General features: G+C 44.5%; 1 protein-coding gene across 2 annotated transcripts in view; it reads left to right on the top strand.

The window, feature by feature from the left end:
• The first annotated feature begins 1,527 nt into the window (after window positions 1–1,527).
• The window catches only part of SGSM3 (small G protein signaling modulator 3), a 40,955-nt gene continuing 26,737 nt past the window's right edge, over window positions 1,528–15,745 (top strand). The window contains exons 1-3 of one of the 2 annotated variants that reach the window (XM_060245414.1): window positions 1,528–1,673; window positions 12,031–12,140; window positions 12,967–13,024. In XM_060245414.1, the coding sequence (XP_060101397.1) occupies window positions 13,018–13,024 (7 nt within the window). In that variant the 5' untranslated portion in view covers window positions 1,528–1,673; window positions 12,031–12,140; window positions 12,967–13,017. The remainder of the gene's footprint in view (window positions 1,674–12,030; window positions 12,141–12,966; window positions 13,025–15,745) is intronic. The other variant, XM_060245413.1, reaches the window with a different exon arrangement.

Genomic DNA, 15,745 nt, shown 5'->3' with positions numbered 1-15,745 from the left:
ACTGGGGGGGAGCATTTTCTTGCACACAGACAATCTCCCAATCTCAACTCCTCACCCAAAATAATGCAACATCTAATTTGAACATGCTTTGCTGCCACACACACCAAGACAACATAATCACTGGACCTAACAACATCAACTACACCATCTCAGACTCATTCCCTTGGTCATCTTTTAATATTATATATGCCAGGGGTGGCCAACGGTAGCTCTCCAGATGGCTAGGGCTGATGGGAGTTGTAGGCCAAAAACATCTGGAGAACTACCTTTGGCCACCCCTGATATATGCCATTAAACACCAACAATGCCCTTCAGTTCTCTACATAGGATAAACATGACAAACCCTATGCCAAAAGATAAATGGACACAAATTTGACATCTGGAATCACAAGACAGAGAATTCTGAGAATGTTCCCAGAACATTCAATGGATGACTTCAAAGTAGTAGTTTTATTGCAAAGGAATTTCAGGAACAAAACAGGGAAATTGCTGAATTACACCACTTGGAACAAACACCCCTCCCCAGGACTTATCAGGGATATTAGTTTCTTATCTCATTACATATGCTAAACTCATTCTCACCGAGAAGGACTATACATTCTCTATTTTTATGTATTCCTTTTTCTCTCTTTCTCTCTGATCATTTAATGGCATACTGTTTGTAATACAATGCAATATATAGGAACATTTTTATAACACCTCTAAAGAACAATATATTGGTATAGTATTTAGAACAACACATAGTGATTGTGATGTAATGCAATGAAATTTGAAATATACCACACCCCAAATAAAAGGAAAACATGCTGTTTGTTACCTTCATACTTGAGGGGACACAAATGGGGCATTGAAAGGAATATCAATTAACTTCCCACAATTAGAAAAGATTCTTTCACCCTTATCCCCTAGTTTTACACATTTATTGCTTCAAACCAAATGTTCCCCTTTAATTGGATCCATACAGCTGTTGACCTCGCACACTTGGCTTGTTGTCCTGTTTTGTCTCAAAATGTCATCATCATGTTAAATGCTAATTTGCTATTCAACCCTGTCTATAAGCTTGAATAGTTCTCTTCCATTTCATTTTATATTGCACACGAAAGCTCACACCTTGAATAAAACTTCGTTGGTCTTAAAAGTGCCACTAGACTCACCTGGATCGACTTGCACGAGGTTCCAAACCGTCCTTGAAAGACTTCATTACTTCCTCAGCGAGAAAGCTCTTCCTCGCACGGCTCCGGGGTAAGTTCTGGCACTGCCGCCAGCTCATACTCCGCCACCTGTACTTATTCTAGCCTCGCCGGCTGTGTTGCTTTTGAGTCGCTTGCCGAGATCTCGACATTTTTGTGAGAGGCCTGCAGAGGACGCCAGAGAAGCAGGAAACTGTCCACCGAGATCTCAAGAAAGGAACGGCCGCTGCAGAGCAGGAAAACGGATGATGTAAAGAGAAAGGATTCTTCGAGACTACAGTTCCCACAGCTCTCTGCGCCTTCCAAGTGTCTCCCCCCCCACCTGTTGCGCGTGCGTCACGGTTTAGGCAGGAACTGACAGGAACTGGTTGAGGGGCAATTGGGAGCGGGCAGAAGCGCCGCACCAAGGTGGGTGTCTGGAGGAGCTTATGGGAGGAAAAGGCGACTGCAGGCTGGGACGCCCCTCTTTGAGGAGAAGGAGGGGTAAGCGGCAGTGGCTCCGAGAGTGAGCATGGTGGGGGAGGTGGTTCACCCATATGGAAGAGGCGGTCGGCGAGCACCAGAGAGAGAGGGGGGTGAAGGAAGGAAGGAAGGAGATGGTGGGGTGGACAGCCTGAGGATGGGAAGCCAGAGAGGCAACCGGCCAAAGGATCGGCCCAGGCCCGATTTAGGAGTGAGCAAAAATGGTAGGTGAGGAATAACTGGGCCGCGGACCCCGTCACTGCGGCGGAGGAGTCACACGATGTCAGTTTGGGGTGGGAGCATGGATTCAGAAGGGGTGACATCTCCTGGCCCCGGCTTTCCCTCCAAAATTAAGACTGGCTCTTAGGAAGCATTTGCTACAGTTGCTGTTGTATCGATGGAAGGCGAGGGATCCAGTTGGGGAGGTGGGAGCTTGCCAAGAATCTGGTCTCAATGAAAACAAACATATTTGTATACATTTTTAGCCCTTCACACGACCCCCAGTGCAAGATCGATGGTGACTCCTAAATTGGAGTATTCTTGATAATAAAGTGGATTCATATCTGAGGAAAGGTCAAGGTAGAGATGGATGGACGGCTAGTCAGGCAAGTAGGGGATCCTCTGCAGTTTTCCTGTTTGAAAGAGAGTGGTACCTAATTTGTGTGTGTGCTTGCACAAAATACAGTCAGGCCACAGCTGACTTATGGCAACCCCTTGGGGTTTTCAAGGCAAGTGTCTAAAAATTTGGTTTGCCGTTTCCTGCCTTTGCATAGAGAACTTGGAATTCCTTGGTAGTCTCCATCCAAATATTAACCAGGGCCCTGACCCTGCTTAGCTTCTGTGATCTGACGAGATCAGGCTAACCTGGGCAATCCAGATTTACATTACTGGAAATATTATGGGAAAGGGCAGGATTCTGTCAGGGATACCCCTGTACCAGTAGATCATTAGCAAGAGAGACTCTTTAGGAGCACCTGTAACACACTTGATTCATATGGTTTCATGACTCAGAGCCAGAGTAACTTGACACAGAGCATCCTGTGAAGTGTCTTCTTTCTCTATGTTTATAATTTACCAATCCTTCAGTAGACACTGTAACTATGTGCTTAACTTTTTCAAGCAGGGAGTGTGCAGAAGAGATGCTCATAATGATATGACAAGCACTTATTGCCACAATCAATGCAGCAAAATCTCCAGTTCCCAAAACAAGCTGTTCCAAATGCAAATACAGCTCAATAATATAAGTGTCATAAGGTAGTATTCCATCCACTCCCAGTAAATGTCCGAGTCCTTTTCCTGTCTAGACTTGCCTGCTGACATACTTTAATTTGAGATTTCTTGGATCCCACTCCTGTTGCAAAGATCTGGTTTGAGTTTAGAATTTGCCAGAACTGCAGCTGCATGGTTTGAATTTTAATCTGTTGAAAATTTTCCAAATCAAGATCTGACTTTTATTTTTGTAAATTCTGAAGGCTGGTGTGTGAGAGAACGAAAGCTAAATTAATGAGTGGTATTGTAGTTTGTAATTAATTTTATGAAATGTGCATGTTTCACCTTAAACTGAAATTATTTTTTGTCCAGTGACACCGTTATGATCAACAAAGGTTTTTCCAAGGTATAAGCTTTTGTGTGCAGGCACACTTGTTTTAGGTCAACACAGCTGCCCACCTGGATCTATCTTAAACTGGAATGATACTGATCTTTTTTTTATATGCCTTTTCTTTTTGTATTTATCTGGTGACTCACATGTCCACACTGCAATTTCCTGACTCATTTTTTCAAAGCATGATCAGATTTAATTGGATTTGTTCAATGCCTATTTATGCTCTCTTCATTTTTCTTTTTGGTAATAGCTTCCTGTGTTTGTAAACTCCTTTTGTTCCTGATTATCTCATTTCTACACCTGTTACATTGTCTGTTTCCCTCTGATGTTCTTCACCCTAAGTGTCCATCTACTTGCCTTTTAAAGTTAAAAAGTATATTCTCCTGAATTAGAAGGTCTGGTTCCCAAGTAATTGAACAGAATTGTGACCTATTGACCTGATCCATTATTCAGTATGACTTAATTCCTAAGGCTGCAGTTTTGTTTGCACTCATTCAAGAGTAAGTCCACTGAATTTAGTGTGCATACTTAAGTCTTCATGGACAGGGACTATTTCATCTTACATTAAGAATAAAAAATTTAGTCTGTAAGGTGCAGCAAGATTCCTCTTTTATGACTAAGTATGCACAAGATTAAAGAAGCCCCGTGGCACAGATTGGTAAATGACCTGAGTTCAATCCCAGCGGAAGCTGGGTTCAGGTAGCCAGTTCAAGGTTCACTCAGCCTTCCATCCTTCCAAGGTCTGTAAAATGAGTATCCAGCTTGCTGGGGGGGGGGGGAAGTGTAGATGACTGGGGAAGGCAATGGCAAACCCCCCCGTAAAAAGTCTGCCGTGAAAGCATCGTGATGCGATGTCACCCCAGAGTTGAAACAACTGGTGCTTGCACAGGGGACTACCTTTACCTTTTTTTATGCACAAGATTAACTTGCACTTTCTTATTTATTCAGGTGGGTAGTTGTGTTGGTCTGAAGTGGCAGAAAAAAGTTTAAATCCAGTGGCACCCTTAAGACCAACAAAGTTTAATTCTGGGCATGTCCACTTCTTTAGATAAACTGAAGTGTGTATGCACACTCAGAATTGCATTGTTGGTCTTAAGGGTGTCACTGGGCTCAAACTTTGTTATGCTTATTTATGTTATTTATATCATATCATCATATATATTTATTGCTCACAGACCATTTGGTTATAAGCAAATGGCAATAGAATAAAAAATTCATCAGAAATATAGATTTTACAAAATAAACATTTAGAATCAGCAAAGTGCACGACATAAAACATAATTTCCTATTTTCTTAAAATCCTCCTCTTATCTCTTAAATCTAAACACTCCAAGAAATTATACAACTGAGACTAGGGTGATCATAATGTCTGAAGGCCAGCCAGGGACACCTTGGGGGGGGGGTGGAAGGTAGGGGTGCGCGCGCGCTTTGTGTGCGCGCCGCCGGAAACAGGAAGTGACGTCACTTCCGGTGACATCATGCCACCGCCGGAAACAGGAAGTGACACCACTTCCTGTGACATCATTTCCCCCGCGTCACCTGCCGGAAACGGGAAGTGACATCACTTCCTGTGACATCACTTCCCCCAAATGACATCATTTCCCCCAAATGCCACTGCCGGAAACAGGAAGTGACTTCACAGCACTTCCTGTGACGTCCCCAAAAATCCCCCAAATATCACCGCCGGAAACAATTTTGTTCTCAAATCCTGTATATACTTCATCAGTATATGGGATAAGGCACTTTCTCAACTGTGCTGCATAATGCAGCCTATTTATTTTGTCCGGTTTGCTCTGTTGGCTCTATCTGCGCCACCTTCATCACTTTCGGGGTGTGGATCCCCCAGTGGGGTGGTCTCGCGACTCCCTCCGCCGGCTGTTTCTGATAGCCCTGCGCCCCCTCTTTCATTTGATATGTGTCCCGTGCGGGTGCCACCCTCCCGCCAGGAGATGCTGCAAAATGAGCCCCCTTGAGGCTTATGGCGGCAGGGCTCGGGGGAAGCGAGCTAGACTGCTGTTCTTTTGAGGGGTTATAGAGTGTTTCGAGCCCGTCCCTGTGGCATCGGTCCCATCGTTGTGGGACCCAGGGGGCCGGCGCAGCAGCACGCCGAAGCAGCCTGTCACAGGTCGAGAGGCAGGACAGGAACCCGGAAGTGACCAACAGGCTGCTTCAGCGTGCCGCTGCGCCGGCCCCCTGGGCCCCACAACGATGGGACCGATGCCACAGGGATGGGCTCGAAACACTCTATGACCCCTCAAAAGAACAGCAGTCTAGCTCGCTTCCCCCGAGCCCTGCCACCATAAGCCTCAAGGGGGCTCATTTTGCGGCATCTCCCGGCAGGAGGGTGGCATCCACACGGGACACATATCAAATGAAAGAGGGGGCGCAGGGCTATCAGAAACAGCCGGCGGAGGGAGTCGCAAGACCACCCCACTGGGGGATCCACACCCCGAAAGTGATGAAGGTGGCGCAGATAGAGCCAACAGAGCAAACAGGACAAAATAAATAGGCTGCATTATGCAGCACAGTTGAGAAAGTGCCTTATCCCATATACTGATGAAGTAAATACAGAATCTGAGAACAAAATTGCACCAGAAGACACAAACACAAAGCTCCCTTACACTGAATCAGTGCTTGGGTCCACCAAAGTCAGTATTGTCCACTCCAGTCACAAACACAAAGCTCCCGTACACTGAATCAGTGCTTGGGTCCACCAAAGTCAGTATTGTCCACTCCAGTCACAAACACAAAGCTCCCTTACACTGAATCAGTGCTTGGGTCCACCAAAGTCAGTATTGTCCACTCCAGCCACAAACACAAAGCTCCCTTACACTGAATCAGTGCTTGGGTCCACCAAAGTCAGTATTGTCCACTCCAGTCACAAACACAAAGCTCCCTTACACTGAATCAGTGCTTGGGTCCACCAAAGTCAGTATTGTCACATAAGAACATAAGAGAAGCCCTGTTGGATCAGGACAGTGGCCCATCCAGTCCAACACTCTGCGTCACATAACAACATAAGAGAAGCCCTGTTGGATCAGGCCAGTGGCCCATCCAGTCCAACACACTGTGTCACATAAGAACATAAGAGAAGCCCTGTTGGATCAGGCCAGTGGCCCATCCAGTCCAACACACTGTGTCACATAAGAACATAAGAGAAGCCCTGTTGGATCAGGCCTGTGGCCCATTCAGTCAGGAAGGGAGGAGGGAGGGAGGGAAGGAAGGGAGGGAAGGAAGAAAGGAAGGAAGAAAGGAGGGAAGGGAGGGAAGGAAGAAAGGAAGGGAGGGAAGGAAGGGAGGAGGGAGGGAAGGAAGGAAGGAAGGAGGGAGGGAGGGAAGGGGGGAGGGAGGAAGGGAGGAGGGAAGGAAGGAAGAAAGGAAGGAGGGAGGGAGGGAAGGAAAGAAGGCCAGCCGCCCCCCCCGCCAGCCGCCCCCCCCCCCCGCTTTTGGCTTACCTGGATCCAGGGCGGTGGCGGCCTCTCCTCCGGGCTGCTGGCGGCGGCTGCGGAGGCCGGAGAGGCCGGTGCTGGTCTCTGGAGGCCTCCAGGGACCAGCGCTGGCCTCTCCACGCTGCCTCCGCTGGTCTCTGGAGGCCCCCAGGGACCAGCGCAGGCCTCTCCACGAAGCCTCCGCTGGCCTCTGGAGGCCTCCAGGGACCAGCGGAGGCCTCTCCACGCTGCCTCCGCTGGCCTCTGGAGGCCTCCAGGGACCAGCGCCGGCCTCTCCACGATGCCTCCGCTGGCCTCTGGAGGCCTCCAGGGACCAGCGCCGGCCTCTCCACGAAGCCTCCGCTGGCCTCTGGAGGCCTCCAGGGACCAGCGCCGGCCTCTCCAGGAAGCCTCCGCTGGCCTCTGGAGGCCTCCAGGGACCAGCGCCGGCCTCTCCACGAAGCCTCCGCTGGCCTCTGGAGGCCTCCAGGGACCAGCGCCAGCCTCTCCGCTGCCGGCGCTGGCCTCTGGAGGCCTCCAGGGACCAGCGCCGGCCTCTCCACGCTTCCGGCGCTGGCCTCTGGAGGCCTCCAGGGACCAGCGCCGGCCTCTCCACGCTGCCGGCGCTGGCCTCTGGAGGCCTCCAGGGACCAGCGCTGGCCTCTCCGGACCCCGCGCGGGGGCGGGGAAGGCGGGGAGTGAGGAGCCAGTGTCCCTGCGCGTGCGCACACCGCTGTGCGCACGCGCAGGGACGCTGGCTGCCTCACTCCCCGCCTTCCCCGCCCGCGCGGCCCGCCGGCTCCCCGCTGGCTATACTGGGACCTTGTAATGGTCCCGGTATAGGCAGCCCGGGAGCCGGGATTGGGTGGCCAGAACCGGGAAAGTCCCGGGAGACCGGGACGGTCTGGCCACCCTAACTGAGACTGTGATAATTAGATCAAAGCCACCAAGCAAAAGCTGGAGCTTATTTGCCACAGGCAGATCAATATCAGAAATCAATGGGTCGATAAACTGTTTTCTTAAGTAGTTATACCTTTGGCAAGCAAAAAACACGTGTTCTGCGGTCAATGATGATATGTTATTTATAGTCCATCTTTCATGGCTACTTAGCCTAGTGAAATCAAACACCTTGTAAATGTCTAGGTAAGAAAATACTAATACTAATCCTCCTGGAGAAAATATCCACTTCAGAAGGAAAACTGTATGGTATACTATAGTTTCTAGGTGAAATCCCTTCCCAGACTCCTCACATGTACTGGAATAACTTCAAAGAGCTTTACTGAGGCCTAATATTGGTACAGTTGTTCCAGGCATCAAAACCTCAGGATCCAGATGATCCTTACCCTTGTTCCTCTGAACTATTGTTAACAGTGTTGTACCAGCAGATCGCTTTTTCCTATAAATGCCATTAATCACCCAAGTTAATATTTGCTTTCTGTATGTGGAAAAGAAGCTATGCTCCTAACTTCAGTTAAACTAACAAACTAGAAGGCACTCCTAACAGGATTAAGGAGTGGCTGTAACAATTCCTTCAGTTGGCTTAGCTTTTACCTTTTGCAACATGATACTTAGTTGGGATTTTACAAATTTCATGTGTCAGGTTGAACAATTTTATATTGTTTGCATAGGCTTGGTTTACTTTAGGAAACGCCTGTGTTTACAGATAAGAACAGAAGATTTTTCACATTTTATATTGAATCATTCTGTTGGATAGATCAGGCTAAGACTTGTAGCTAATTTTTTATTTATATCTCACTTTTCTCTCCAATGTATACCCCAAGTGGCTTATCACATTGTTCTCCTCTCTTCCATTTTTCCTTACAACAGTTCTGTGTGGTCAGTTAGGCTAAGACTGCATGACAGGCCCAGCCGCCCCCAGGGAGCTTCTGTGGTAGAGCAGGTATTTGAACTTGGTTGTCCAAGGTCCTAGTTTGACACTCTACCCACTTACATGTTGATAGGTAGCAGCAACATGACTGGCATGAGAAAGCAGTTAAGCAAATGTTTATCTAACTACAATCAGTAGGATTTGTCTTTGTAAAAAAAAAAAATCTCGGTAGATCGTATATCTTGAATGCCTAGGAGTGCAATCCTGTTAATTTCGTTCAGCTTCAACTGAAGTAACTCTGAATAGGACTACTGCACTATAAACAATGTCTTCCAAAGATTAATAAAGCTACTTATGTATAAAGGCAAGCTTCACTGAAATCAGATGGCCTTACTTTCAAGTTAATGTTTTGCTTTCGTTTTTTTATTAAACAAACACACCAGACTGAATATTACGCTGCCTGGATAAATAGAGACTGTAGCACCACCGTATTGTTTTAGCTTTTTAACATTAATTTATATTTGTATTTGTATTTATACTGTGAATTGATTTTACCTGTATTGTTATATCATGATATCACATCATGTTTTTGTAAGCCGCCCTGAGCCTGCCGCGGCGGGGAGGGCGGGATATAAATAAAAAATTATTATTATTATTATATTATTATATCTATTATTCCCATGATTGTAGTGTAGCCAGGAGATCCTATGATTGTCTGGCAGCCAGAATCCTAGCTCTTTAGTGTCATCCAGGGTGAACTATGAGGAGGTGAGCTAGAATTGCACCTTGATAAACACCGAGAGGCCTGTGTGAAGCATGGAAGATGGCTAATAGAACAGGGGTGGCCAAACTTGCTTAATGTAAGAGCCACATAGAATAAACATCAGATGTTCGAGAGCTGAAAGACATGAACAAATATTACACACACGTCTTAAAACTCTTAATACTTCCTTTGTACACAAAGATAAAATACATGTGTATGCACTTTACAACACAACCATGCTAGGAGGAGACTTTTTTTTTAAAAAAAGCAAAAGCTGAGAATAATAGTCCTCATAAAACCAGCATAGGGAAAGGTTAGGGAATTATTTTTTGACACAAGTGGGAAAAAGAAACACACGTTACCATATAACTACCATATATCATTAGCTCTGTTGTTTTTTCGTTGTAAGCTGCCCTGAGCCCGCCTGCAGGATAGGGTGGGATATAAATCTAAAAATTAAATTAAAAATTAAATTTAAATAAATCACTGACCACTTTTTGCATCATTATGCATCTGTCTTTGCCTTAACACCAAGGTTAGTAAATACAGCTCCTACAAGATCTATGAAACTAAGGGGGAATCCTGCACCACCCTCTTTAATTCCACCCCTCATTCTAATGGCTCCCTCAGCTCTTGCACTCTCTTCCCCCACTCTGGGTGACCTCTGTGGTGGAGAAGAGCTTGCAAACCTGCCTATTTCCCCCTCATTCTCTTCTTCACACATGGCAGAAATAGTCGCTTACCTATGGGTCAGTGCTCTGAGTATGACTGAGGTCCTGATGCTATGTAAGCTTACTTGAGAGTAAGCCTGTATTAAGTTCCTCCTTGACCTCCTGGATCCACATGATATGTGTGAAAGAGCCACCATACTTTGTATAACACCCCATGATACATAAATAAATAATACATTTATTATTTGTTGGTGACATTGGCACCTGATAAGCTTCAAAAACTACCTGGTTAGTCATTTGTTTCCAAGTCTTCTCTCTTAGGTAGTTGTGCTTAGCTGTTGAACGCTGACCTAGATCCGGTTCATAAAGTTCTAGGAGTCTAATGTTCATGTTAGAAAACAAAACCCCAAGCGTATGAACTCATGCATCAACTTGCATCAGCGCAGTATGCTCTTTGGTGATCCACACGATCTAGCAGGTGTTTTTTGTTGCAGCTTAGGACCCATGCCTTTTCAGGTATCTCACTCACCCTGGCAGTAACCTTCTGGAAGAAGTTTGGAAGGGCCCTCTGTGGCTGTCTTTCACAGGGTTTATAAATAGTACATAAGACATTTTCCACCCTGGGGACTATCAACCAGATGTGCACTGGGAGTTCCTGGTAGGGTTGCCAGGTCTGACTCAGGAAATATCTGGGGACTTTGGGGATGGATCTAGGAGCAAGGTTGTGACAAGCATGGTTGAACTCCAGAGGGCGTTCCGCCCATCACATTTAAAGGGACCACACTCCTTTTAAATGCCTTCCCTTCATGGGGGCACCTTCTTTTGGAATTCATAGAATTAGACCCCCTGGTCCAATATTTTTGAGACTTGGAGGGGGTTTTTAGGAGATACACAAGATGCTATGCTGAAAATTTGGTGTCTCTACCTCAAAAAACGGGAGCCCCAAGCCCCAGATACTCACAGATCAATTCTCCATTATACCCTATGGGTACCAGTCTCAGGGTATAATGGAGTGGCCAGCGGACATTAAAACCCTCCCCCCGACTTTCTAATAACCCTGAAATTGGAGGAGGGTCTCCAAACTAGGGGATCCTCTGCCTTCAACTGGGGATTGGCAATCCTGGTTCTTGGGTAAAACTTTGATTGATTGATTGGGTAAAACTTTTAATGGTTTTAATTGCTTAACTGTTGTATTGTTGGATTTTTTAACTGTCTTATAATGTTGTAATCCACCCTTAGCCCATTATGGGAAAGGACAGACTATAAATCCACAAAATAAATGGCCCCAGGGAGCTACTGTTTGTTTTGTTGAGGAAACTTGCATGTAACGCATTAATACACATGTAGCCTGTAGTAGATCAAACAGTAGCTCCCATGGCCATTTTAGGTCAGAACTAGGAGTGTGCATTTGGATCTACCTGAGCCAAAAATACACCCAAAAATTCATTGTTGGTATTTTTGGCTTCCCAAATGTATCTGGGTTTTCTCAGGAAAATTTTTAAAAATCCTGAGAAAAGCCTAGATATATTTTGGGTAGAGCAAAATACAGCTGAGAGGTAGGAGCAGATTGTTCCTACTTCTCAGCTGTTTGTTGGACAGGTTTATGCAGTCCCTTTGAACTTTGGATCTGGTATTTTTCAGGAATTAAAAAAAAATTGTCTAACAGACCCAAACTGAAAAATGTCAGTTAAAAAAAAATTGCACACTACTAGTCAGAACTGGAAGGGGGATGACTTAAGCCTTCTCTTCCCACATGACATGGTTCCTATAGAAACTGGACCCTCAACTGCCTTGGAATAAAGTTTCACCTGGGAAATCCCAACACACATCTGTTAGACAGCTCCTGGGAGTACCCATATGGTTAGGAGTGGACCTAAGAGTTTTCTGTTTTAAAAGTATTCAGTTACTAATATGTTTATATTCTCTCTTTTGTGAACCAGTCCACTGTTTATGTTGTTGTTGTTGTTACTGTGAGTTTTCTGCACCATTTTTTGTAGGCTGCTCTAAATGCAGAGAAAGAAATGTTCATCTAAATAAAATGACTGTCCCTGCTCTTATTTATGAACTGTTTACCTTGTATCACAGTAACTTTCACAGACTCCAGTTTGCATCCCTGAAAATCTTCAGTCCCAGGAATGTCTGGCCTTAGCCTGGAAGGAAATCAGTTGGTGAAACTCTGAGGCCTTGTTTTTCAGGTCTGTGTTTGTATTTGCCTGCAGACACCAACTAATAGCTACCAAGAGAAATCTGGGTGGGAAATTTCATGTCTCATTTTAATGTTTCTGCTATTATGCTAGAAATCTCTTGTTGGCCACTCACCCTTTGCCAGCAACCTCCTTATTAACCACAACAGTGTGGGCAGCTGTCAGCCATTAACTAGCATTCTGTGATTACCAGCTTCCATCTTAAATTTGACTGAAAGTTGTAATCTGAATGACTTAATCTGGTTAATCTGCTGCCTTAGTATTTTAGTGTGAAAAAATTACCGTGCACAGAAAGAATTTTAAGTAAGTTTTTAAATTAAAGAAACCAACACAAACCAGCTTGTATTAGACAGTTTTGTATCTCAACTGTTAGCACAAAGTATCATATAGAGTTCTGACTTTTTTCTGAGTTTGCGATCGATGATTGTAGATCTGTCAAATGTATTTGCATCTCAGCCTTTATCTAAGAAAATTAGAACTACATGCTGGAGGTTATCTTGTTTTATCCTCAAATTGAGCCTTGATCCTTTAAAGTAAATTAGGCTGAGAAAAAAAAAGATTTGTCCAAAGCCACCTGGCAAACTTCATGCTAAGTGGAGATTTACACTCTGGTCTGGTCTCTCGCTCCACATCCAAGACCCAACTCATCTCCACGAGCACCTGACTGTATATAGCATCACTGTAAGGGTAGCAGTAGTTCTGAATAAGAAGCTGCATGCTAATTGGGAATCAGCTAGGAGTGTTCTCTGTATTTCACCCTAAGAGCTAATGTGTTTTGTCCTTTTCGTGTCTGTTTTGCCTCCATGTATCATAACAGGTCTGTGACTTCTTGGAACCTAACTGCATTTGTCCCCATTTCTCTAACACTATGTCAGGTAAGACCTTTATGAAATGTTAGGAGTTATGATCAAATCATCAAAGTTCTTGGATTTTTAACAAAAGCCCAATACTTGAACAGTCATACAGTTGCTATTGATTCCCTAGTTAATTATGTATAAGCACACAGTTGTTTCTACTTAGATTAAGTAATTATTTTGTACCTTCAGAAAAATGTTTTCTTCCCTCATTCTGTTATTCCAGCCTGTTCATCAAACTGGCCACCCTCCCTCAAACCACAAGCATCCTTTCACCCACTTTTTTCAAGCAGAGAACTCAGGAAGTACCTGCCTGATTACTAACAGAGTACATATTAATCATTATCCGCAGCATGAAGCTATAACCGGTTTTAACTATGCCAGAGACAATAACCAAGGACAGTTTGAAGGCTCTGGTGAAAGCAAGTAGGCAATGAAGAGGCTCAACTGAAATAGCTGTTTTCATTAGTCTTTAGCAGTTAAAATAATTGAGTTTGGCATGTATTTAATGGAGTAGCATTCATCCTGCCCCATTTTTAAAGCCACTTTCTGAAATAATAGCTTTTCCCATGTTAGGTAAGACCACATTAAACATGTACAAACTTAGTAGTCTTTGAGTTATTGTGCACTTTATTCCATACCTCATATAATTAAACTTCCTTTCCCTATAATTTACTACATGGTGCCTCTCTTGCATCATTAGAACCATGCTTGTTTGCCTTCTTTCTCATTTTCATTGTATATATTGACAGTGCATAGCTGATCATTGCTTGTAAGGTTTGATGCTCAATACCAGAAGCGGAAATTCAGCTGCCTTCATATTTAGCTCTAGTTTGAATTCTGGAATCTATTTTTTGTAAATAAATATATTTATGCATATGAAAAAGCTCTCCCTCCTTATGGTGGTTATACCTGATGGGCAGCTCAGTCCAAAGCTGTGGGTATGGGCAAGGCAGTGTAGAACTGTTGTAGTGGTCATGTCTTGGGGCAGGCCCCTCCTCCCTTAATTACCTGTATGGGGGTACAATGGCCTTGCATCTCCAGTTGGAGGAGTGGAAGCTCTCTTCAGATGTTTGTGTCTTCAGATGGGAGTACCTGCACAGGTTCTGAGCAAAGCAGTGTTAGCCATATACTACAAAAAGGTTTGTTCTCTCCCAGGGCTTTTTTGGTAGAAAAAGCCCAGCAGGAACTCATTTGCATATTAGGCCACTCTCCCTGATGTCACCATTGTGTCACATGGGGCTTTTTTGTAGAAAAAGCCCAGCAGGAATTCATTTACATATGATGCCACACTCCCTGACACCAAGCCAGCCGGAACTGCGTTCCTGCTCAACAAAAGCCCTGTTCTCTCCTATGGCTGCTTGGGTTTAGTGATCCCTTTTGTGCAGTTTGTCCCTTCTGTTGACTTCCTGTCAATAAAACCCCAAAATGTGATTGCCTGTAAACATGGTACCCTTAACTGTACCAGGTTTGGGGAAAGGATGGAAAGCTCAGTGGGAGAGTTTGTATTTCCACTCCTTGAGGGATATTTAAAGTGATGCTAGGGTTCTTACTAGGGTTGCCAGCTTCAGGTTGAGAGCACCTTGAGAGTTTGGGGGTGGAGCCTGAGGAAGGTGGGGTTTGGGATGGAGGGGACTTCAGTGCCATCTTTCAAAGCAGCCATTTTCTCCAGGTGAACTGATCTGTATCACCTGTTTATAATCCCAGGAGATCTCCAGCTACTATCTGGATATGGCAACCCAGGTAAACATTACATCGGTATGGAGGTATGACTGGGGCTAGAGAGGCTTAGGGTGCTGACTAAGCCTCACTCTTGCCCTGACACGTTACCAACACTGCTCAGTGCCAGCATATAGGGCTTAGTTACTGTCCTGATCCACTCAAACTGGGCTTAGGATAGTGCTGTTCATGTGCTTTTAACCCGGCAATATAGTATTATCAGTACCTTTATCCAAGTTGGGATATAATGCATATGTATACTTTGATGAAATCCTAGTTCTTAGGATGGTTCTTTTTCCAGCAGTTAGCATAATGTGTGTCTTTTCCCCCCTGACACTGCTGTATATAAGAACTTTATGCTTTATTCATTAATTGGCTCAAATGGATTTTCAACTTTTCTTGTTCTGAAATATTTAGTTATGTAAAAATATTTATGCATTGTGCTACTCAAACATTAATAATAATAATAATAATAATAATAATAATAATAATAATAATAATAATAATAATAAATTTATTTTTATATCCCGCCCTCCCCCGCCAGAGGCGGGCTCAGGGCGGCTCACAGACATGGAAATTCCATGAATTAGATAAAACAATATAAATAACAATTATTAGATATAGTTAATTACATAATAATTTAAAATGAATAAAATAGATAAAAATAGGTGCTATAAAAATACTGTAAGTTGTAATATCCACAAGATGGCTAAATAGCTACACATCAGATTAGCCAGGTTCTGTCTCAAAAGCCAGCTGGAAAAGAAATGTTTTACAAGCCCTGCGGAATTGATTCAAGTCCCGCATTGCTCGTACCATCTCTGGAAGATGATTCCACCATCGAGGGGCCATTACCGAGAAGGCTTGCTCCCTGGTTGTCTTCAGTCTAGCCTCTCTTGGCCCAGGGATTGTTAGAAGATTCTGAGAGCTAGATCTCAGTGCTCTCTGGGGAACATATGGGGAGAGGCAGTCCCTTAGGTAGGCAGGTCCTCGGCCATATAGGGCTTTAAAGGTGATAACCAG

This window comes from Heteronotia binoei, chromosome 8, assembly GCF_032191835.1.
Source record: "Heteronotia binoei isolate CCM8104 ecotype False Entrance Well chromosome 8, APGP_CSIRO_Hbin_v1, whole genome shotgun sequence".
Lineage (NCBI taxonomy): Eukaryota > Metazoa > Chordata > Lepidosauria > Squamata > Gekkonidae > Heteronotia > Heteronotia binoei.
The sequence above is the reverse complement of the archived record's forward strand: the minus strand, read 5'-3'. Positions and strand labels throughout refer to the sequence as shown.